The 25,122-nt window shown below is 39.7% G+C and overlaps 1 protein-coding gene across 4 annotated transcripts in view; it reads left to right on the top strand.

The window, feature by feature from the left end:
- The window catches only part of lrig1 (leucine-rich repeats and immunoglobulin-like domains 1), a 119,164-nt gene that overhangs the window by 83,042 nt on the left and 11,000 nt on the right, over positions 1–25,122 (top strand). For all 4 annotated transcript variants that reach the window (XM_067998862.1, XM_067998861.1, XM_067998864.1 and 1 more), the window contains exons 9-14: positions 1,611–1,691; positions 13,121–13,192; positions 15,195–15,266; positions 16,136–16,299; positions 17,464–17,784; positions 19,620–19,901. In XM_067998862.1, the coding sequence (XP_067854963.1) occupies positions 1,611–1,691; positions 13,121–13,192; positions 15,195–15,266; positions 16,136–16,299; positions 17,464–17,784; positions 19,620–19,901 (992 nt within the window). The remainder of the gene's footprint in view (positions 1–1,610; positions 1,692–13,120; positions 13,193–15,194; positions 15,267–16,135; positions 16,300–17,463; positions 17,785–19,619; positions 19,902–25,122) is intronic.

Below are 25,122 nucleotides of genomic sequence, written 5' to 3'. Positions count from 1 at the left end.
CTGAGACTCTCCTCCAAAAATATGCACAATTGTACATCTTATCTTCATCTGAATCGTAAGAGCAGAAGTTCTTTTGTGAAGAGAAATTCCTGTCCTGACAGGTTAAAGAAATGGAATAATAATTTTAGAAATACCAGCAGTACTTAAAAGCCACAACAGGAATGACCCATGGGGGTAGCCAACTTTGAAAGCAGCAAGTAACAAAGTTTTATTCCCAGGTGACCTTGAAAAAGAAACTAATAAGGCAGCAGGAAGAAACCTAACCATCCTGGATTCTATGCCATAACAGCATAGCAATGGCATTTGCTCCTTTCCTTGTCTTTAGGAAGTAATTTTGCACCTTTGCAGGCATGAGATGACATCATATTACCAAACAAAGGGAAACCAAAATTGTCCGATAACCATACTCATCAGATTTTCTGTATCAGAGTCTCCTTAGTGGGTAACACTACTTTCAGTATTCTTCAAAGTCATAAAAATGGATATATTAAACAGGAGAGTTTTTAAAAGTCTTGTCTCCCCATACTTTAATATATCAAAATGATAAGTTGTTCTGTTCAGTTAGTCACACCATCATTTAAAGGATTTCAAAGCTACATATCCTATTTGGAAATGTATATACATGACCTAAAGCAAGATTGTTGACTGGAAATGTAGTTTTGAAATCCTTTAAATGATTGTGTGATTCTTGTTGGCATTGATAGTGTTGCCTAGTAGATTTTTTTGGGTGGTGGGAGAAGCAATAATGGGAGAGAGAGAACCTGGGGTGAATTGAAGAAAATTTTGCTTTACCCACTGCAGCAACTTTTTTTAGATAATTTTTTAAAAATTAGATTTTCTTCCCTTTGGATAACCCAAACATAATACATCAGAGGGCAGCGGTGAAACTAAGTAACTACCTCTTACTGTTCATTATATTGCACAATACAGCAATGTAAGTTTTGTAGATGCATTCTCCTTCAAAAACATAGTGCTTTTGGTATTTTCACTCTGATTATGTCATGGGAGCAACTGAAATTAAGAAAGCCTGAAGCAGAAATAACCAAAAAGTGCAGATTGTCACTTCCTCATACTAATATTTATAAAGCTGTGGTGGTGTTACAGTAGTATAAGCATTAGAGCTACACCATACCCTTTCCAACATTTTCCAGACCACTTCTGGCATTCACAGTAAACCAATCAGTTATTCCTGTGTATTTTTTGTTTGGAATATGAAGTGAAATAGTCAGTAAAAGCAGTTATTACAATAACAATTTTAAAAAATAAAGTATCCTACAGAAATTCAAAAACAGAGTGTGTTGGATAGTAGTCTGTTTAACAGTCCTGTTTAAATCCCAAGATAATAGCTGTTTCATCTTGTAGAAAATACCAGATCCAAAGAACAGTGGTGGTCTCTTGGGAATAAGAATGATTGGCAGTTTTAAAAGGACTCAGTTGGATAAGATTTTATTTTGGTACTGAATAACTTTATAAAATGATAGATCTCTTATTTTTTGTACATAATGTAGTGAACTAAAGCAGTACTTTCCTGCCCCTTCTCTTTACCTTTCATAATGTAAATGAGCGAGACTGGAAAATTGATTGAACTTTCTTCTTTTTCTTCCCTACAGGGAACTGGACAATAATGAAATCTCGGGGATAATAGAAGATACAAATGGGGCCTTTGCTGGCTTGGATAGTCTGAGCAAGCTGTGAGTATCTCATCTTTTGAAGTCAGCCGAACTGCATGCATAAAAAGGTTATTCCTTTACAGCCATTGTTCTTGTGCTTGTGCTTTGAATAGGAACTCTGGGAATTAGGCTCATCTTTATGCAGGGTTCAGGAAAGTGATGAGATGCAATGGCTTCTAATTAGCTGTTCACTTCAGAAGATGTGACATGCTATTCTTTAATATTGTAGTTATTAGAACACTTTCTATCTAAGTTATAAAATACTGGAAATTAAGTACACCTCCAGATATTCATGGCACATTAAAGGACCCACATTTTACACACACACTATTTTATTAATTCTACTGTTAACTCGTGAGAAAGCCTTTCAAAAGGATGAGGGAGGTGAAGAACAAAGACTGGTCAGAGTCTGCTTTAGTTATACTGAACTCTAGTGTTTTGTCTTTGCCTTTATATTGGAGTCTTAATACTGCATTCATACTGATACGATTGTAAGTGTGGCACAATTCCAGTCATCGAGATCAAGGTGGTGATGCAACAGATTAGAGTTTTTGGCTACAGTATAACGAGAGACCACAGGAAAAACCCCGGAAACCATCATGTATCATGAAGTCATGACATGCACCCGTGTCATGAAAATGCTGCCATTTGTATTTACTTGCTGGTACAAGTCAGACTCTTCAGTTCTACTCCCATGTATGACTTTTACTGATGCAACTGGACACCAATGTTGCAACATATGGTTCCCTCTCAAATTGAGACCAGCATGACCATCTACATTGCACACATACCGACATTTGAGATGCATGCATTTGTCATGGCCAAAGTAACACATGACCGCCTGTGTGATTGTGACCTGCCATGGTGCATTATTCTTCCTTGACCTCTCCATGTTGTTCAACACAGTCAACCACACCATCCTTCGTCCCTTTCTGGTCCAATTTTGTGGGACGGCTTTGCATTGTTTCACTCCTATCTGCCCAATGAAGCTAGCTTACTTACAGGATTGGCTTCTCTTCCTGGTTCTGCAGTTAACCCCCAGAGTTGCATAGAATTACATAGGAATTACAGCACAGAAACATATTCTTTATTCCCTTTTTTCCTGCAACCACCTATCTAACCTATTCTTAAATGTTGACCTGGCCTCTACTTCAGTCACTAACTCCTGGAATGCACTGCACAACCTCGCAACCCTCTAAAATTGGTTTCTCCTGCTCTAAATCTCTTACATTTAACCTTGTATCTATGTCCCCTTGTTCTAGACCCTTCAGTCACTATAAACAATCTTCTTCCATCTACTTTGTCCCATCCCTTAATAATTTTAAATATCTCCATCCAATTCTTCCCTTAATTTCCTCTGTTCCAATGAAAACACCCCCGTTTTTTTCAGATCTTATTCATATTTCTATTTCCTCATACCAGACAATATCTGTGCTGTACCCTCTTGCCTCAATGTCCTTCCTAAAAACTGCACACAGTACTCCATCTGTGGTCTTACTAAGGTTTTATATAGATTCACCATTACACCTCGACTTTGTTTTATACTTCTTGCCATAAATCCCAGTATTCCATACCTTTTCTTTATTGCATTAATCATTTGAGGTCCTGCTTTTAAGGTCTGAATTTAAATCCTAAGATCCCTATGTTCTTCCACATCCCTCAGTCTTTCCCCAGTTGAAAGTATAATTATTAGGTTTTTTTTAACCAAATTCACCTCCTCACACTGACATTGAATTTCATCTGCCAAAATTCCTATCTATTCCACCATCTTATCAATATCCCCATGAGGTTTCTTACAGTCCTTAGAATTATTTACTTTGTTTCCTATTTTATATTGTCCTCAAATTTGGATACCACTCCCTCTAGCCCTACATCCAGATTATTAGTCTACACAGTGAACAGAAGCGGTCCTAGAACAGAATCCTGTGACACACTGCAGCACTCTTAAGAAACTGCCCTTAACTCATACTCACGATTTTCTCCCTTCTGACCAGGTTTTAATCCAATTTGCTACCCTCACCCAATTCCATACCCATTAATCTTCTCCGGTAGTCTGCTGTATGGTACCTTGTCAAAGGCTTTCTGAAATTCCATATACACTACATCCATTGGATTTCCCCCATTTCCTCCATCTGAAAACCATAGTTTTTTGGCTGCCAACATAAACTCCCTTACCACTGATTCCATCACCTTGTCTAGCAACTTGAACAAGCCACATGAAACCTTCATGTCCTGTTCAACCCAGAGTTTGAAGCATTGCATCCGTCACCAAGACTACCTCTACCCATCTCAGCAACGTTGCCCACCTCCGTTCTTACCTCCCCCTACTGTTGTCGAAAATTGTTATCCACCCTTTGTCACTTCTAGACTCCACTTTTCTCCAGTTTCTTTCTTGTCGGCCTCCCATCCTTCTTTAACTTGTCCAAAAATGCATCACCATCTCTCTTCCAGTTGGGTATATTCACTTTTGATTTTTCTTTGTCCCATTCAGCAACTGCTTTAAACCCAATTATATTATGATCACTATTCCCCAGATGTTCTCCCACTGAAACACACTATCCTATCCTGCTCATTCATCACTCCTGTCCTCATTGACATACACGGCCTCTCCATTGTATTGAATTCAAACTCCTCCTCTTCTTCAGATCCTTCTATGACCATGTCCCATCCTATTTTTGCAACCTCTTTCTGCCTTGCTTCCCGTCCGGTCTCCCATCGCGCCCTTTGATCCTCCAACTCAACTTGCATGTATCACTGCCTTCCCTTTGCCCCGCTATTGGTGGCAGGGCCTTCACGCACTTCAGCCCCACTGTCTGGATCTCCTTCCATATTCTGCTTCACTTTCTCTTCCCTCTCCTTCATTAAAAGAGTTCTTAAAACCTATCTTTGTCAACCAAGCTTAATGTCACCTTTCTGAACTCTGCTACTATAGCTCGATATTCATTCTTTATTACTTGGTCTCTTATAATTTTCTCACCACTGACATTGGTCTGATTGGCCTGTAGTTGCCATGTTTATTCCTGTCCCCTTTTTTGAATAGGGGTGTAACAGTTGCAATCCTCCAGTCCTCTGGCACTACTCCCATATCCAAGGAGGATTGAAAAATTGTGGTCAGAGCTTCTGCTATCTCCATCCTTGCTTCCCTCAGCAATCATGGGGATGCATCGCATCTGGACAGGGTGACTTGGTAACTTTGAGTAATGCCATCCAAATTAGCACGTCCTTTCTATCTAGTCTAATATCTCAACTCCCTCCTTCTCTACTGCAACGTTAACTTCATCCTCTTTTGTGAAGACAGATGCAAGGTACTCATTCAGTACCTCAATCATGCCCTCTGCCTCCACAAGAAGATTTCCTTCTTTGTCCCTAATCGGCCGTACCATTCCTTTAACTATCCATTTACTTTTTATATGTTTATAAAAGATTTTTGGGTTCCCTTTTTTGTTACCCGCTAATCTTTTCTCATATTTTCTCTTTGCCCTTCTTATATCCTTTTTCTATTTCCCCCTGCACTCTCTCTTTATTCTGCCTGGTTTTCTACTGTATTCTGTACCTAACATTTGTTATAAACATCCTTTTCCTGTTTTATTTTAACCTCTTTCGTTTGTCATCCAGGGAGCTTTAGCTTTGGATGCTCTATCTTTCCTCCTTATGGGAATATGCTTGGTTTGTATCTGAATTATTTGCCTTGAAGGCCTACCATTGCCCATTTACTGTTTTCCTGGCCAATCTTTGTTTCCAGTCAACCTGTGCTAGATCTTTTTTCAAATCACTGAAATTGGCTCTCTTTCAGTTGGGTATATTCATTTTTGATTTTTCTTTGTCCCTTTCAGTAACTGCTTTAAACCTAATTATATTATGATCACTATTACCCAGATGTTCTCCCACTGAAACACTCCACTTGCCCTACTTCATGCCCCAGAACTAGATCCAGCTCTGGCTCCTTCCACATTGGTCTGGAAACATACTGATTAATAAAATTCTCCTGTATACATTTTAGGAATTAGTCACCCTCCTTGCCTTTTTACACTTTTTTTTTCCCCCAGTCTATATTAGGATAATTGAAGTCCCCTACTATTATTGATCTATTATTTTTGCATTTCTCTGAAATTTGCTCTTCTGTCTCCTCACTATTTGGCGGTCTATTGTAAACACCCAGCAATGTAACAGCTCCTTTTCTGATCCTTAACTCTAACCAAATAGATTCAGTCTTTGAACCCCCTCTACTATATCATCCCTCTGTAGAACTGTAATATTATCCTTGATCGATACTGCCACCATTGTCACCAGGAATGTTTAATTCCCATTCCTGCCCATGTTTAAGCAAGGTCTCCGTTATATCCACTAAATCATCACCCCATTACTGGATGTTAGGAGGATGTTCCCGATGGATGGGGAATCCATAACCAGGGGTCACCATCTCAGGATACAGGGAATGCCATTTTTAGAACCGAGATGAGGAGAAATTTCTTCACTGAGGGTGGTGAACCAGTGGAATTCTCTACCACAGAAGGCAGTGGAGGCCATGTCATTAAATATATTCAAGAAGGAGATAGAATCATAGACGTTTACAACATGGAAACAGGCCCTTCAGCCCAACATGTCCATGTCGCCCAGTTTATACCACTAAGCTAGTCCCAATTGCCTGTACTTGGCCCATATCCCTCTATACCCATCTTACCCATGTAACTGTCCAAATGCTTTTTAAAAGACAAAATTGTACCCACCTCTACTACTGCCTCTGGCAGCTCGTTCCAGACACTCACCATCCTTTGAGTGAAAAAATTGCCCCTCTGGACCCTTTTTGTATCTCTCCCCTCTCACCTTAAATCTATGCCCCCTCGTTATAGACTCCCCTACCTTTGGGAAAAGATTTTGACTACCTTATCTATGCCCCTCATTATTTTATAGACTTCTATAAGATCACCCCTTAACCTCCTACTCTCCAGGGAATAAAGTCCCAGTCTGTCTAACCTCTCCCTGTAAGTCAAACCATCAAGTCCCGGTAGCATCCTAGTAAATCTTTTCTGCACTCTTTCTAGTTTAATAATATCCTTTCTATAATAGGGTGGCCAGAACTGTACACAGTATTCCAAGTGTGGCCTTACTAATGTCTTGTACAACTTCAACAAGACATCCCAACTCCTGTATTCAGTGTTCTGACCAATGAAACCAAGCATGCTGAATGCCTTCTTCACCACCCTATCCACCTGTGACTCCACTTTCAAGGAGCTATGAACCTAGATATATTTCTTAATGCTAAAGGGATCAAGGGATATGGGGGAAAAAGCGGGAACAGGGTACTATCAGCCATGATCATTTCGAATGGCGGAGCAGGCCCAAAGGGCCGAATGGAGTACTCTTGCTCCTGTTTTCTATGATTCGACGTGGCAACTTGTGCCTGCAGCTCATCAATCTTATTTGTAACACTCCTCGCATTAACACACATGCATTCCAACACCATGCTGGTCTGTTTGCATTTTTCCTTCTCTTTCTATACTACTCTTTATTCTATTGCTATTTGTCCCTGCTAGTAGTCTATGCACCTTGTGTCTCCTCTCTGCTGCTACGTCTTGGTTCCCCTCTCCCTCAGCACTAGTTACTCTCCCCGCGAGGACATTGGTCCCAGCCCCTGTTCAAGTGCAACCCGTCCTACTTGTACAGATCCCTCCTGCCCTTGAACTGGTTCTAATCCTCCAGGAATCTGAAAAATTCCCTCCCGCACCACTTCTTCAGCCACACATTCACCTGCACTAGCTTCCTGATTCTGTACTCACTATCACGTGGCACTGGGAGTAATCCAGAGATTACCACCTTTTTGAGGTCCTGTGCTTTAATCTTTTTCCTAGCTCCTGAAACTCTGTAGGACCTCAACCCACTGTATGTCATTGGTTCCAATATGGACCACAACTTCTGGCTGTTCCCTTCTCGCAGAATGTCCTGCACCCGACCAGTGAAATCCTTAACCCTGGGACCAGGGAGGCTGCACACCATTCAGGACTCACATCTGTGTTTGCAGAAACATTTGTCTACCCCCCTGACCTTCGAATCCCCTATAACAACTGCATTTCTACACTTCCTTGTGCCCCACTGTGCAGCCGAATCTCCCACAATGCCGTGGATTTGCTTCAGACTGCACTCCCCCGAGGTCTTGTGACACTCACTGGATACCGATTTGTGAGTGCCACACTCCCAGGGGAATCCTGCACTTTATTTTACAGATATTTAGATAACACCATAAGGGAGCCACATATCCAAGTTTGCCAATGACACAAAGATTGGTGGCATAGTAAGTAGTATAGACTGGAGCATAAAATTACAAAGAGACAGTGATAGATTAAATGAGTGGGCAAAACTATGGCAGATGGATTTCAACGCAGGTAAGTGTGAGGTCATCCATTTTGGACCAAAAAAGGATAGATCAGAGTTTTTTAAATGGTGAAAAGCTAGGAACAGTGGAGTCCAAAGAGATTTAGGGGTCCATGTACACTAGATCACTAAAATGTAGTGGTCAGGGTCAAAAAGTAATCAAAAAGACTAATGGAATGTTAGCCTTTATAACCAGAGGGCTAGAATACAAAGGGAAGGAAGTTTTGCTACATCTATACAAAACCCTGGTTAGACCGCATCTGGAATACTGCGTACAGTTCTGGGCACCGCACTTTAGGAAGGATATATTGGCCATGGAAAGAGTGCAGCGTAGAATCACCAGAATGTTACCAGGGCTCTAAAGGTTAAATTGGGTGGAGAGATTAAATAAACTAGGCTTGTATTCCCTGGAATATAGAAGGTTAAGAATGATTGAGGTTTTTAGGATATTGAAAGGAATTTATAGGGTAGGTAGAGAGAAACTTTTTCTGCTGGTGGGGGAGTCTAGGTCAAGAGGACATGACCTTAAAGTCAGAGCCAGGCCATGCAGGAGTGAAGTTAGGAAACACTTCTTTGCGCAAAGGGTGGTAGAAGTGTTGAATTCTCCCACAAAAAGCAGTGGATGCTAGTTCAATTAATCATTTTAAATCTGAGATCGATAGATTTTTGCTAGCCAAGGGTATTAAGGGATATGGTATCAAGGTGGATAATTAGAATTAGGATACAGATCAGCCATGAACTAACTGGTGGAACCGGTTCGAGGGGCTGAATGGCCTACTCCTGTTCCTCTGTTTTAAAATGGATTGGCAAATAGCTGACTAGTAGACAACAAGTAATAGTGCATGGGCAGGTATATGATTGGCAGCCAGTTACAGGTGGAGTGCCACAAGGCTCATTGTTGGGGGCTGCTGTTATTTATAATTTTTATAAATGCTTTAGAGGAAGTAATTATGTCCAAAGTGTCCAAATTTGCATCTGAAGAGAGTGGCAAATGATGAATATGATTGCGCACAAATCCAGTAAGAGTTTGATAAGGTTGACCAGTGGGCAGAGAAGTGGTATTTGCAGTTTAATACAGGGAAATGTAAAGTTATGAGATTTGGTAAAGGGAAGGATGATGTGCTAAATGGGAATTTACTTTAGGTCTCGGAGCAAGAGAGGGAACGTGAAGTTTTAGTGGACAGGTCACTAAAACCATCAGCACAATGTTCCCAGGCAGTTTAAAAAAGCAAATAGTGTTTAGATGCATGGTAATGAGTATAACAAAAAATCCAGAGAGGTCATATTAAAATTATATTTGATCTAGGTGAGATGACATCTACAGTAGTGTGCAATTTTGGTCTCCTTATTTCAAAAAGGATATTCAGTTATTAGAGGGAGTACAGAGAAGGGCTACACGTTTGATCCCAGAACTTAAGGGAATGAAGTATGAGGAAAGATTGACTACCCTGGTCTTTTCTCTCTCGGGGGGAAAAAGACTGAGAGCAGATATGATGGAAGTGTTTAAAACTGAGAGCTTTGGACAAATTCAATCCAAAAGCTTTCTGCTTTGTATAGAATTTAAGCACAAGGGGTTATATTTACAAAATTAAGGACAACAAAAGAAAATAGGAAATGTAGGAGGAACTTTTTTACTAAAAGGGTGGTAAGTATGTGGATCAGATTACTGGCATGGGTGGCGGAACAAGAAACCTTCATGGTTTTCAAGAAGGATTTAGACAGATTCTTGTCAACTAATGGGATTTGGGGTTATTAGAAATATACCAAGGGAATACAGTGGATAGGTGGGCTACATGGACAAAAGGTCTTCTTTCTGAAACTTGCTATGGGGTAAATTTTAACCCCCAAGAATGGGTGGGGAGTAAAAATACTGTTTTCAGAGCGGGACGGCATCCCGGCTCCAACCTGCTTGCTTCTGGGTTTAACCCAGGCAGGTTTGTCTGTGTGGAGAGCAGGTACCAGGAAGTCCCGCCTCCACTTAAATCTGACGGGCCGATACTTAAAAGGGCAATGTACCTCATTGAGATACTTGAGGTACTTAATATTTTGTGTATTGGAATAGTAAAATGAATTTAACCGTACCTTTTCGGGTTTCCTATTATTTCTCATTCACATCAGGTGAAAGCAGGCGAGAAGGGCTGGATCCATGAGGTGAGTGCTTTTACTGCACTGCTTGTGGGCCCAGAGAAGCAGGAGTGCTTCATCCAGGCCCAACAAGCTCACCTGGCCGACAGGACCCCCGTGATCGGACGACCCTTTCCTCCCCTCATCCCCACAGTGGACCCACCTACTTCTGGCTCTTCACCCGAACTCCAGCGACGTCCGATCTCTTCCTCAGTCCCCCCGACCTTCTCCCTAGCCTATGATTCCTTCCTCCCTCTGATCCCCAGCTGTGGCCTGCTGCAGCAGGCCTTCCTGGCCGACAGCCAGCCAGCCTGTCAGTTACGCTGGCTGCCGTGTGCGAAACCTGGAAGTGAAATTGGGCCTCATTAAAGTCGCGATCTGCACCTTCCGGGTTTCATACCTGGAAATCTCCCTTCCCGGCTCTCAGTTAAAATTTACCCCTATATCTGATCCCTGATCGTCACATAAGAACATAAGAAATAGGAGCAGGAGTAGGCCAATCGGCCCTTCGAGCCTGCTCCGCCATTCAATAAGATCATGGCTGATCTGATCCTAACCTCAAATCTAAATTCATGTAGGCATGTAGCTATTATTTAGGAGAGTAGATGATGTCCTGGGAGAGAAGTCACGTAATAGGATATGCATTGGTCTAAGAAGGAGGGTTTAGATGAAAAGATATTTTTGTGGATATTCTAGGAGCATTTGAGGAGTCTGATTTATTTGATCCTTTGAATTCATCAAAAATTGAGAGAATTCTGGTGTTGAGCTAAAAGATTTACACAAGTTAATAAATGCCGTAATGCTGTGCTCTTGCATGAGAGCAGCTATGTTTTGATCTACAGAGAATTGGCCAATGAAGAGCAACTCATGAGCACAGCAGTGAGAATGGAATTCAAAATAATACAGTTGCTAAATGAGAGAAGGATTGCCACTTTAAAGGTTTACATACAAATTGCTTGAAAAATGAAACACTTGGGCTGTTTTTTTAAAAAAGCGACTATGAAAATTATTGCTAAATGACTTCAGAATTCAAGAGGCAGCAGCTGAAACATGAGTACAGAAAGGTGTTTTGCAATTGTGTGTTTAGCAGTGGTAACGCCTATGAGCAAGTAATTTGTTATGCATTAAATATGTGACACAAAGTTGCCATGACATTGGCTGCCAGCCAACTGTATTGGCTGTATTGCCAGAGAAGAGGAATTAGAATGTTGTCTTTCTTGGTTGAGACAGATTTGGCTTGCAGGGTTCCTGATAAGGAACCAATTGGCATAACGAGCTGGTTTGAGCGATGTTGTGTGAATCAGGAAGGGTGGAGAGGGAAGAGGTTCCTTAGAGCTAGCTAGCATCATGCCATAAAAATGGGAAATGTACTTATTTACACAGGAATTTCATCTTAACTGAAACTATCCACTTGTACGTGAAGAGAAAAAATAAACATGGATTTTTGTCACCTCCTGCACGCAAAATAGAGGGCTTTAGTGATGCATCATTTTATGCATTATCTTACCAGTGTTCAGTATTTTCATATTGATTGATTTTTGAAAATGCAGGTGCCTGCTGCAACATTCACTTCATAGATCAATAGATCAGAGGACTGTGGATGCTCAGTTGTTGAGTATATTCAAGACTGCGATCGATAGATTTTTGGACACTGAGGGAATCAAGGGATATGGGGATAGGGCGGGAAAGTAGAGTTGAGGTAGAAGAGCAACCATGATCTTATTGAATGGTGGAGCAGGCTTGAGGGGCCACATGGCCTACTCCTGTTCCTATTTCTTATGTTCTTATTGTGAAATATTTGCATGTGTCCTAAAATGCAAGTTCTTTCTTCTTAGCTGTTTATTGTTTGGCATTGCTAAACCTTTATGTTGATATGCTTACAGTGAGAGTTGAAAAATGAATATGATTTTGCTGTTTTTAAAGATGGTAGTACATGGCATTAGATATTTTCTTTAAAATGTGGTGCTTTAAAAAGTTTCCCACTTCCCTCCACTGCAAAAAGTACTGATGCATGCTGGGATGCAGCTGTATGGGTGGCATTTGCCCAAATGGGTATTTTTCATGAGTTCGCCATGTCAGTATTGGCAAGCTAGAGTTTGATGTAACCTCACCTATTGTTCACATGCATGCACTTTCCATCAGGGATCACCGGATAGCACTTTGGAATGGATATCCTGGCAGATTTTTAAAAAAATCTTACCTCCTTGGTCTAGGGCACTGGGGCTGCAAATTCTAGCACCCTTAACATGATCCTACTTGGATCAGCTAACTCCATGCATACTGAGGTTCAAGTCTAGTATTCTTCTGTTCTGTATGGCTCAGCTCTACACTGGACAACAAAATTACCTGAGCCAATATAGGGAGCTTTGGAAACATTCTTTGCTAAATTTCCGGAAGAGAGATAAAGAACCTTTCACTAAAGGGCAGATTAGTGCATGTGAACCAAGCATATCAGCAGTTACATAGTCTAAAACTGTTCTAAGAGTTTTGTTTTGACAGTTTGCAGGATGTAGTTAGATTGTGAGATTAGTGTTTCTAGAGTGTTTCAGAAAGGCACGCAGGGGCAGGAAGTAAAGTAAAAGTGAGTGGATTTGGCTGGAGGGCTTTGGAACTGTATAAGCATTCTGTCCAATGTAGTACTGGAGCTGCAGCTGTTAGTGCAGTCAGTCTAACTCATTATTTGTTGCTGATGACTGGACAGATTTTTATTTAGCAAGCTGATATTTTTTGGTAATTAGAACCTGATTTAATGTGATCCACATGGTTTTGTCCTCTGCAATTTGTGAATTCTCATAAGATTTTTTTTCAAAGCAGCAGACCCTTGTACTAAACTTATATTTTAATCTGGGAACAGTTCAGATTTCCTGCTGCTCTTATAGTTTCTTTATCTGATTTTGCTGAACTAATTGTGCATATTCTTTTTCCATTTATCTGCTGTATGTGTTTGGAAACTGCAGAACTCTGTTTGGAAACAAGATCAAATCTGTAGCCAAAAAAGCATTCATAGGACTGGAGGCCCTTGAGCACCTGTGAGTATCCCACAATACATTGAGTTTGCAGTGTGCCAATAGTGGCTGCTTTGGTAGACTGCTAGCAATTTAATAGCTTCTTTGTAAACTGAGACGAAGTTACATTTGCAGAGGCCATCTGCTTCCTTCTCGTTATAGTCTGTTTAAACTTTGGCCCTATTTTTATTTTGCCCTTAAGACATTAAAGGAAAATCCTGAGCTCCAAATAAGTTTAAATTTAATACACAACCTTCTTCCCCCTCAATATAGCCTTCCTTTGCTAATCCAATTTTATCTTTTTTTCAATTCTGAATTTTGTTTTCCTGGTGAAATCCTTGGTAGTCTTGCCAGACTGCTTGCTATTGCTTCCTTGAATAGAAGGATAAACTAGAACTGTTGCTGTGGAAAAAGACGTTTATTAAAATATTTTATCGAAATATTTATAGTGACTCCAAGCTGTATTACCCACAATTTGTAAAGTTTCATCAGCTTGCTCAAAATTTGTGGGATCCAGCCTAACAGGAAATACTGGTGTCAAGAGTTAAAACTTTTAATATTTGTAAACCAATAAACTGTTGGGTCTGTAAGGATGGCTGTTGTATCTAATCTCCAGTATTTAAGAAATGTAGTTTTGTTTGTTGATTTGGGTGATTTGCTTAGCATGCTGGGTAGTTTCCCCCCTTAAATGGGTCCAGTAAGCTCAATACAAAATTGTACAGAATTGAGAGTTTTGCACTTAACTGAAATGTTTTCTCCCTCCTTTTACATTTCTATGAAATTATATAAAAATTGGTGCTAGGCCATTCTATATGTTAATATGGGAGCAGTTTGGTACTTGGTCTGTTCTTACAGGAAAAACCTATGTGCGTAATGAGGTTCCTGTAGTGAAGTGCAATTCTTATTTGTTGCGAACTAATGTTGCAAGTTAGGAAAGGACTTGCATTTATATAATGCCTTTCACGATCTCAGAACGTCCCAAAGTGCTTTACAGCCGATGAAGTACTTTTGAAGTTTAGTCACTGTTGCAATGTGGGGAAACGCAGCCGCCAATTTGTGCACAGCAAGGTCACACAAACATCAATGAGATAATGAGCGGATAATCTGTTTTAGTGATATTGATTTGAGGGATAAATATTGGCCAGAACACCGGGAGAACTCCCCTGCTCTTCCTCTATTAGTGCCACGGGATCTTTTACATCCACCCGAGAGGGCACCTCCAACAGTTCAGCATTCCCTCACTACTGCACTGGAGTGTCAGTCTAGATTTTGTGCGCAACCTTCTGACTCAAAGGCGAGAGTGCTATCACTGCGCCCAAGCTGACACCTTGGTTGACAATGGTTAAATGGGTTCTGCATTGATTTTTTTTTGACCATTCGGCATGCTTATTAAATGTATGTATATTGATTTAGCGCAGATGTACTTGAGTAAAACAGTTTAGAAAACTCTTGCATTAGTAGAGCTTGACCTAATTTGGCATTATATCTCTTGTCCTGTTTTCTTCACAAAACAGCACTTTTCCTATTAGGCTTACCTTATTGCATCAGCAACTCATTGTTGGGTGGAATGATGTTTCAAAGGGGTTATAGCATTTATATATTTTTTTTGTTCATAGCTCAATATGATTAACTTAAATAACTCCAGGTGTGGATTAACTCCAGTTTCTCTTTCCTAACCCTTTAAAAGAAATTGTATGGTCTATGTAAGTTGTAAAATATCGCCAGCTCAAATTTAACAGATAGATGTCAAGGTGGTACATACAGCAATAGATTGTCTTCTGTGTATAATGCTTTTTTCTCATGCTGGTTATAAAGCTACTTTATTGAAAAAGTAATTTGGCATAGTGTAGGAAAGGGAATGAGGTTTAGTTGGATCCAGAAAAAACAAATATTAGATTAATTTGCAGATACTATTTTATGAACAAATTAGTTATGACATTTTGAGGGGAAATTTTGAATTTTGTTTGTCTTTAAATGGCCTGTGAAAGTATGCATTATAAACTACAAAATGATTTGTCCTTTATAGAAATCTGGGGAATAATATGATCAGATCTATCCAGGGAGAAGCCTTTGTCAAAATGAAGAATCTGAAAGCAGTGTAAGTAAACAAAAATGCACCATACTAACTTGTTTGAAATCTGTTTTAGCTAAAAGTAACTCAGTAGACACATACTGTAATTACATTTTGGAAAAGTGACTCTTGATCATTAACAACAATGGATGGTTGGTTACAGGTGATGAGGAAGGGTAGTTTGACTGATGTTTTAATCAGCCTGTCTTCCTTTTGACAGTGCACAATTATCTATTACTTTTTCTATTGCATCTTCATTTTTTATGGAGGGGGGTAATCTCCCCCTTTCTCGGGGGAAAAAATGGTTTATTTGCTTACTTGGCACAATTGCTTCATATTTTAAACTAAAACAAGCTAAAGGAACAAGGCATGCACTATTTAAATAAATAGTTACATTGTTTAATCTTAACTGCAGTTAAATGTATACTGTTTACTTCCATTAAAAGTTTAACATGGTTAGTTGATGTGGATGTTTAAAAAATATTCACGTGTAATATTTAGATATTTTATGGCAATGATTTTCAAACTTTTCTGCGTGAGCAGCACCTGCAGCTATTAATGCATAGCCTAGGATCCATTGCAAATGTTCTTTATATTCAGAAGTTGTGTCTTTGGATAAGAAAATTCCAAATATCACTCCATTATTTAAAAAGGGAGGGTAGGGAGAAACCAGGTAACCACAGACTTGTCAGTCTAACAGCAGTTGTAGGGGAGGTGCAATGAAGAGTCAACTTCACATTAAAACTAATGAATCCTAGGCAAATGCATTAATAAGGTCCCTCTCAATTAATCGTATCCTTTATGCCTGGTTTTATTTTTGAAACTCTATTACATGCTTATATATTCAAAAGATTCATGTACTCGTTTTCTTTAAAACCAATAACTTGTTTCTACAGATCTATGAACAGTGATAGCTTTTTATGTGACTGCCAACTAAAATGGCTGCCGCAGTGGCTCATAGGAAGAGACTTCCAGTCCAGTGTAGTAGCCACATGTGCACATCCAGAATCACTGAAAGGCAAAAGTATCTTCATTGTGCCTGCAGAAAGTTTTGTTTGTGGTAAGTTTTTTCTAGAGTAGTTAAAAGTTTGGGATATTTGTGGGGCATATTTTGTTGGGACTTTAGTCATTGTGCTAATAATTAGCTGTTGAAGTACTACACATTATCTGGAAACATTGGCTCGAACTGAATGTATTTTGTATTAATAGAGCTTTATTGGAACGGCCTCTATTTTTGATTTAAACATTTCACTTGCAGGGTCACGTTATACACACCCTCCCCGAAGAGATATGTATAGGTTGAACCAACTAAAAACATTGGTTCTCTACTTTTCCATATGCTGTTTTTATTTTTGTTCCCTCACCCTTTCCTACGTGTCCCCATGATAGAGCGGACAGGGAATGACCTGCTGTAAGACCTCTTCCAATAGTATTGTGTAACTGACTGCAGGGAGGTATGTGACAGTGGTAGGGGTGACTGATGCAAAAATCTATCTTGGTAGGGAACTGCTTGCCTGTGATTAGTGCCCCCATGGCATAGCTGACATAGCAAACTTGCTCTGTGGGAATAGCAGGCAGAAGCTTAATTCTGTAGTGTGTAGTGCAAGGAGTTGATTTAATGCACTGTGACAAAGTGCTTTTCTTTTATGCCGTGCTAAAAGCATGGCTCATGACTTTTAGAAAATGTTCCTTAAGATATTGCTTGACTTGGGATGCATCAGATTTGAAATAGTAGAAGGAATTCTGAATTGAGACCAACTGTTCATTGCAGTTTTTGCAGCTACAATGTTGACTTTGCCAATACTTTAAAAAAAATCTTAATACCCTGTTTACAGTTAGCTGAGTGTCTTTAGCTAGTCTCCTTTATTGTCCCCTATGATAATTCTAGTATTTGTGAATACTGAAAAGCAAATCTATTTTTTGATTCAGAAGTTTTTATGGGGCAGCACACCAAAATGTTCCACTTTAGCTTTCAAAGTAATTTTCCTCAATGATTCTGTTAGCTTAACATGAATCTCCATGCTGAAATATGGAATCGGGAAAACTAGACTTTTGTTTAATTGGTTGTTATCCTTTATAATTCACTTTATTCATTATAGTGTTGATTATATCAGTGTTCTGTTTCTCCAGCAATCCCCCCTCCCCCCCAAAATCCCAAGCAATATATGTTCTGTTTTTACAAATTGCGAACTATTCCTCATATGTTTCCTGTTTAATCATTCAGATGACTTCCCAAAGCCTCAGATCATTGTTCAGCCTGAGACAACTATGGCTATGCTTGGCAAAGACATTCGTTTCACTTGTTCAGCAGCAAGCAGTAGCAACTTTCCAATGACATTTGCCTGGAAGAAAGATCATGAGATTCTTCATGATGCTGAGATTGAGAACTTTGCACATGTTCGAGCAAAGGATGGTGAAGTAATGGAATACACCACCATTCTTCATTTAAGAAAAGTGAAGTTTACAGATGAGGGAAGATATCAATGTATGATAACTAACAACTTTGGCTCAACCTACTCCAATAGAGCCAAGCTTACAGTCAATGGTGGGTATAAACAGGATAAGCACCTGATGGTGTGCTAATAATTTACTTGTTTTTAATTTAATTGTTGCTAAAATGAAAGTTCAAAATGGTGACACTCTCCCAAATCCAGGAGACTAGCTGGCTGCAGTAAACCTTAAAGATGCTTGTATTTATATTGCAATTTGAACTTGCTACAAAAAGATCCTGAGTTTCTACACCATTTGTGGTTGCCTTGTCTTCCTGCTTCAAACCTTTTTCAGTGATCTACTAACCTCTTTTGTATCACTGCTGGTACAAGATTGTTTGAGATGCTTGCAATTGAGCCTATTATGTTAATGGTATCCATGGTAGTGGAGGGAGACATGACCTGAAGAGATAGCCCTGGAAGTAGAACATGCTTCAAGGAATTTCCCTTCAGCCTCTTCACTGATGCTGATGATTGACAACTCCCCCCCCCCCCCCCCCCCCCATTCCACCCAATCCCACCCATATGGTTGGAGCATTACTTAAAAGAGCAGAGTGTCAAGGGCCAGTGGACTCTAGTTGGCACACAACAGACTTGTACTATGAATATTATAGTTAGCTGTGGCCTGATTTCAGGCTCTGGTGCAGGGTCAAATCAGTTGCTTTTGGGTAGATAGTGCAACAATTCCTTTGGCAGAGTGCAATGTTGATTGCCCATTGATTGGAGAACAATGAGGGACCACTCTTGGATCAAAATTTAGCCTGGATGGACAACACTACTCAAACCCTGAGTCAATCAGAAGTTTACCCAAGCCAGTGGAGGATCCATTCAGATGTTTTCCAGGATATTTTTTAGAGTTGTGGTTATTCTTTAGTATCAATGTGTCACTAAAGTTGCTTCTGGAGCAATGAGTAGGAAATCAAGTATGCTAATCCTAACATATCTAAGTATATGTGAAAAATCCTTTGGGACCCTGCACTATGGTAATACAAAAGTAAACTGTTCTGGCAGAAGGCTGTTGAGTTGTTTTGAACTCAAATGGTTGTGTGGATGGGAGGAAAATAGGACAACAGTAAGGGCTAGTTTTAAACCTCTGCACCCGTTTCCACATTAAAAATTGGTGAACTTGGCAAAGTTGTGTGAGTACTGCAGCAGTTTGGTTTTAATCTGTTTGAAAGTGTAAACATTTAATTTTTATTTTGCTATCCCTATTATTCCTATATTTAAAAAAAATCCTTTTGAGGATGAGCTTGCATTTAAAAAAAAATGTTTTACAGATATTCAAAGCTGCAGCAAAAACAAATTGAAACATTGTACCAAGACGGTATGCAACAAATTATTCTATTATTTTTTTTAAAAAACTGATTGTGTTAAGGCTCCTTTATATTGTTGTCAGTGTTGTATTGGCAATGCTGGTCCCTGAAGTGCAGGTTTCACGGCTTACATTGGCGTCACTGGGGTATTTGTGTTGCTGCTTCCTTAAGCACAGGTCTTACTGTTGATCTCTGGTATTATATTGGGCGGTGTTTGTGCCACTGGTCCCCAAAGCACAGATCTCAGGTTTTCCAAACCAGTTGTCTTAGCGGCTCCTGGCAGTTTTATGTTTGGCTTGCAGACAGCTGGCAGGACGTGTTCTTGGAGAACTTGCAGTGCAAACATCCCAATAAAGTCCCAAACTTTAGTGACATCTTGTAAGAAGGATTTGTTTGCTTATATGATTTTAAAAAAAGGTCTGATAGCTCTACTTCAGTTTTCTCCTTCTGCGTTTAATCTAAGTAAGTTGGGCAAAGGAGATCTGAAGTGACCATTCATCCTCAACTCATTTCATTTATAATGTTTGAAGAAACTAAATTGTACTAAATCTTCATTGAGTTGCGTTTTATGTTTACAGTGTTACCATCATTCATTAAGACTCCAAGAGATATAACGATCCGAACAGGAGCAAACGCTCGTCTTGAATGTGCGGCCACTGGTCACCCAACTCCACAGATTGCGTGGCAGAAGGACGGAGGCACGGATTTTCCTGCTGCTCGCGAGAGACGGATGCATGTGATGCCTGAAGATGATGTTTTCTTTATTGTGGATGTAAAAACTGAAGATATGGGAGTTTACAGCTGTACAGCTCAAAATATTGCTGGCGCCATTTCAGCTAATGCTTCCCTCACAGTGTTGAGTAGGTGGATTCAGCATTTATATATAGTATATTTTGTTCAGAATTGCCTCTGATTTAAAAATTCAATATCATAGAATCATAGAAGTTTACAACATGGAAACAGGCCCTTCGGCCCAACATGTCCCTGTCGCCCAGTTTATACCACTAAGCTAGTCCCAATTGCCTACACTATACCCTCTATACCCATCTTACCCATGTAACTGTCCAAATGCTTTTTAAAAGACAAAATTGTACCCACCTCTACTACTGCCTCTGGCAGCTCGTTCCAGACACTCACCACCCTTTGAGTGAAAAAATTGCCCCTCTGGACCCTTTTTGTATCTCTCCCCTCTCACCTTAAATCTATGTCCCCTCGTTATAGACTCCCCTACTTTTGGGAAAAGATTTTGACTATCTACCTTATCTATGCCCCTCATTATTTTATAGACTTCTATAAGATCACCCCTTACCTCCTACTCTCCAGGGAAAAAAGTCTCAGTCTATCCAACCTCTCCCTATAAGTCAAACCATCAAGTCCCGGTAGCATCCTAGTAAATCTTTTCTGCACTCTTTCTAGTTTAATAATATCCTTTCTATAATAGGGTGGCCAGAACTGTACACAATATTCCAAGTGTGGCCTTACTAATGTCTTGTACAACTTCAACAAGACATCCCAACTCCTGTATTCAATGTTCTGACCAATGAAACCAAGCATGCTGAATGCCTTCTTCACCACCCTATCCACCTGTGACTCCACTTTCAAGGAGCTATGAACCTGTACTCCTAGATCTCTTTGTTCTATAACTCTCCCCAACACCCTACCATTAATGGAGTAGGTCCTGGCCCGATTCGATCTACCAAAATGCATCACCTCACATTTATCTAAATTAAACTCCATCTGCCATTCATCGGCCCACTGGCCCAATTTATCAAGATCCCGTTGCAATCCTAGATAACCTTCTTCGCTGTCCACAATGCCACCAATCTTGGTGTCATCTGCAAACTTACTAACCATGCCTCCTAAATTCTCATCCAAATCATTAATATAAATAACAAATAACAGCGGACCCAGCACCGATCCCTGAGGCACACCGCTGGTCACAGGCCTCCAGTTTGAAAAACAACCCTCTCCAACCACCCTCTGTCTTCTGTCGTCAATCCAATTTTGTATCCAATTGGCTACCTCACCTTGGATCCCGTGAGATTTAATCTTATGTAACAACCTACCATGCGGTACCTTGTCAGAGGCTTTGCTAAAGTCCATGTAGACCACGTCTACTGCATAGCCCTCATCTATCTTCTTGGTTACCCCTTCAAAAAACTCAATCAAATTCGTGAGACATGATTTTCCTCTCTCAAAACCATGCTGACTGTTCCTAATCAGTCCCTGCCTCTCCAAATGCCTGTAGATCCTGTCTCTCAGAATACCCTTTAACAACTTACCCACTACAGATGCCCAGCTCACCGGTCTGTAGTTCCCAGGCTTTTCCCAGCCGCCCTTCTTAAACAAAGGCACAACATTTGCTACCCTCCAATCTTCAGGCACCTCACCTGTAGCTGTCGATGATTCAAATATCTCTGCTAGGGGACCCGCAATTTCCTCCCTAACCTCCTGGGATACGTTTAATCAGGTCCCGGAGATTTATCTACCTTGATGCGCGTTAAGACTTCCAGCACCTCCCTCTCTGTAATATGTGCACTCCTCAAGACATCACTGTTTATTTCCCCAAGTTCCCTAACATCCATGCCTTTCTCAACCGTAAATACCGATGTGAAATATTCATTTAGGATCTCACCCATCTCTTGTGGTTCCGCACATAGATGACCTTGTTGATCCTTAAGATCCAAAATCGTTAATTCATTGCAAAGTAAAATACTGTGGCAAAGGTGAATTCAAATATTTAATTCCACTTTCTTAGGGAAAATTTGGAGCTCCTACTTTTAGTTCATGGCCATTTAAGATAGTTTACTGCTCCCTATCCCTTATCATGGTAACTTGTTGATACAATCTTTGTGCGAATCAATGCAGATTTGGGTTGTGATAAACACAGAGGCATAAGCAAACAAATTGTTTTCTGTATAAAGTTCTCTCACCTATTTTTAAAAGAATCAAGATACTTCTTGGTTGGTAAGATTTTTCTTTGAAGTATTTCCCTTCCTAGGAAGACCTACTATTTTGGATCTACCTTCTCTCTGAACTGTTCCAATGACATCATCTTGCTTGTGTCCTGCAGTGACTCCATTTCGTATGCTGTTCCTTCTTTAACCTTTATATATTGATTATAAATGTCTAAACTGTGGTGGGTAGGCTTCTCTATAAAGTATAATTAGTATAACTACATTATAATATACAGACTATAAAGTTGCTCCTCTGTTTAATATTACTTTTTTTGACCAAAACCCAATCAATCATTTTGGTGTACCAGAAATATAGAAATACAGACAAGTCACAATATGGAAATAGGCCTTTGGCCCAACAGTCTGTGTCGATGTGTTCTCTCCATGTGAACAAACAATTCGAATCACATTTACCCACCCTGTTCCCATATCCCCTTATCCCCATTTCCTTCATCCACCTATCCAATCTGATCTTGAATGTTGACATAGTTTCTGCCTCAATTACTGACCCTGGAAGTGAATTCCACAACCTCTCAACTCTGTGTCTAGGAGTTTCTTTTGCACCCTTGTTCTAAACCTCTTGCATTTAATCTTGTATCTATGGCCCCTCTTAACGACTGAAAACAGTCGGCTTCTATCTACCTTGTACCCGCCTTTTATTATTTTAAACACTTATCATATTGCTCCATAATCTGTATTGTTCTAGTGAAAAAAGACCCAAATTTTCAACTTTGTGTTCGTATTTACCCATACCAAGCAGCATTAAAGTGTATCTGTGTTGTACATTCTCTAAAGTCTTAATATCCTTCCAGTAGTGTGGAGCCGGATACTGCCCACAGTACTCTGAGGTCTTTTTAAGGTTTTATATAGGCTCATCATTATGTCTTGGCTTTTATAGTCTATGCTTGTGACAAAACCTGGAATTCCATTACCTTTTTTTTTTACAACCTTATCAACCGTAGGTGTTGCTTTTAATGTTTTGTGAACCTGTATCCCCAAATTCCTCTGCTCATTCACATCACAAAGCCAATTACTATTCAGAGTACAATTATGGCTTTTTTAAAACCAAAAAGTATTGCCTCACACTGACATTGAATTTCATCTGCCATTTTCCCATCACATTAGTATCCCATTGCAGCTTCCTTTGGTCTTCTAAAAAAAATTGACTATCTCCTATATTGGTATCATTTGTAAATTTCAGCACTACTCCCTGTAGGCCAATATCCAAATCATTGATGTGCACAATGGTCCCAGAATTGAACCCTGTGGGACACCACTACCTACTTCAGCCACTTTGAAAAACTGTTAACTCCTACTGTTGTCTCCCTTCTCCCAGTTTTTAATCCAGTTTGCTATCCTTCTGCTAACTGCATACAGCTTAATCTTCTCTAATAATCTTCTGTGTGGTACCATGTCAAAGGCTTTCTTAAAGTCCATATACACTACAGCCAATGCATTTCCATCATCTGCCAAGTCTATTACCTCCCTCAAAGAATTCTGAGTGTTGTCCAGCATTATTGTCCTTTTTATGCAATTTGTGCTGGCTACTTCAATTTTCTCTTTATTTAGATATGTGGTAATTTAATTCTTAATTATAGGTTTTGAAATTTTCATTACCACAAATGTTATAGTAACGCCTGTAATTACCCAGATTTTTTTAAAAAGAAAGCGTTACTAATTGGCCATTCTCCGATTCTTTGGCATACATCCACCTTCAATACAGTCCTGGAATATAATTGCTGAGGTCTTGGCAATTCCCCCTCATCTCCCTCAGGATCCTAGGATTGGGCCCTACCACTTTGTCTCCCTTTTGCCTGACTAACTTAGCTAAAATTTTCCTTTTTATCCATCACAATAACGCTCGTCTCAATCTTAACCACTTCCAAGATTCACTTCCTCTTCGATATCCTTCTGTTGAGTTAAAAACTAATGCGAAGTGCTTTTTCAATATCTACAAATTGACTGTCTTCTCCTCTCCAAGGTCCCACCTCACTTTCAACAATTCTCTCTTTACTGATATACTTGTAAGACACTTTACTGTTCCTTTTGATTTCCTTATATGCTCAGCTTTCCTTATCTTGCTCTTAACCTCATTTTTTCTTCTATTATTTTCATTATTACAGTCCTTACAGGCTTCTTCAATCTTAATTGGTTTATAACCTCTTTTTATTCATCAATGGCATCCTATTAATTTCCTTCTCTCTTAATGGAATATATTTATTCTGTATATATGCAATCTTTTTTTAAAAAAGCATCCCACTACTGCTCTGTGGTTGTCTGCCAATTGTCCTTCCACCTCACCTCAGCTAGTTCGCTCCTCATCTTTCTGAAATTTGCCCTACTTCAACTTGGTGTTCTAGTTTTTGTATTGACTTTTTCTGGTTGGATCTTAAACCATATCATATTTTGGTCACTACTCTCAAGGTACTCATCACATTTAGCTTATCTACCTGATCTATTTCATTACTCATCACCAGATCTAGAAATGTCTCCACTCTTGTAGGCCTACTAAAGATACAGCTTGAAGAAGGAGTCCTGCACACATTTTAGGAATTCCATTTCCTTTTCTCTGTACTAATCGATAAATGGATAATCATAATCTCTCTGAACAGTAATTGTGTTGTTCTGACTAATTGCTCTAATCTGACTGCAGATTTCGTCTTCTGTTTCTTTCCCACAATTTGGAACTTAAAGGTGCATTACAAATGTAACCAGGCCCTTTTTGAACCTTGACCTTCAATCATATTGACTGTGCCTGTACCCCTTGTCGACATTAACAGAGGGGGAAGAGGGAGATTACGGTATTGATCAGGGGATCCTGGCAGTGGACAGGTAGATGAGTGTTGGTTTTGTTTCTCAGTATCTTGGGTTTCTTGGCTGCAAAATGTATTGGAGCCACAAAATAACCTAAATTTTAATAGATGCCCATGTTTTAGATCACTTTAAGAATCCTCTCTGGTTGCAGACCATTTTCTGACTCTTGAGAATGTGATTTTAACCTTCAGAAGCGTACACAAATCACTGCTAAACACTTCCTGTGCTTAGGCTTCGGTGCATTGGTGCCCTTTTTGAAGGGAGGATGCTGAAAATTGCATACTGTATTTCAAATGTGGCCGTACCATTA

The sequence above is a fragment of the Heptranchias perlo genome, chromosome 17, assembly GCF_035084215.1.
Source record: "Heptranchias perlo isolate sHepPer1 chromosome 17, sHepPer1.hap1, whole genome shotgun sequence".
Taxonomy (NCBI): domain Eukaryota; kingdom Metazoa; phylum Chordata; class Chondrichthyes; order Hexanchiformes; family Hexanchidae; genus Heptranchias; species Heptranchias perlo.
This window is presented reverse-complemented; position numbering and strand designations above follow the sequence as displayed.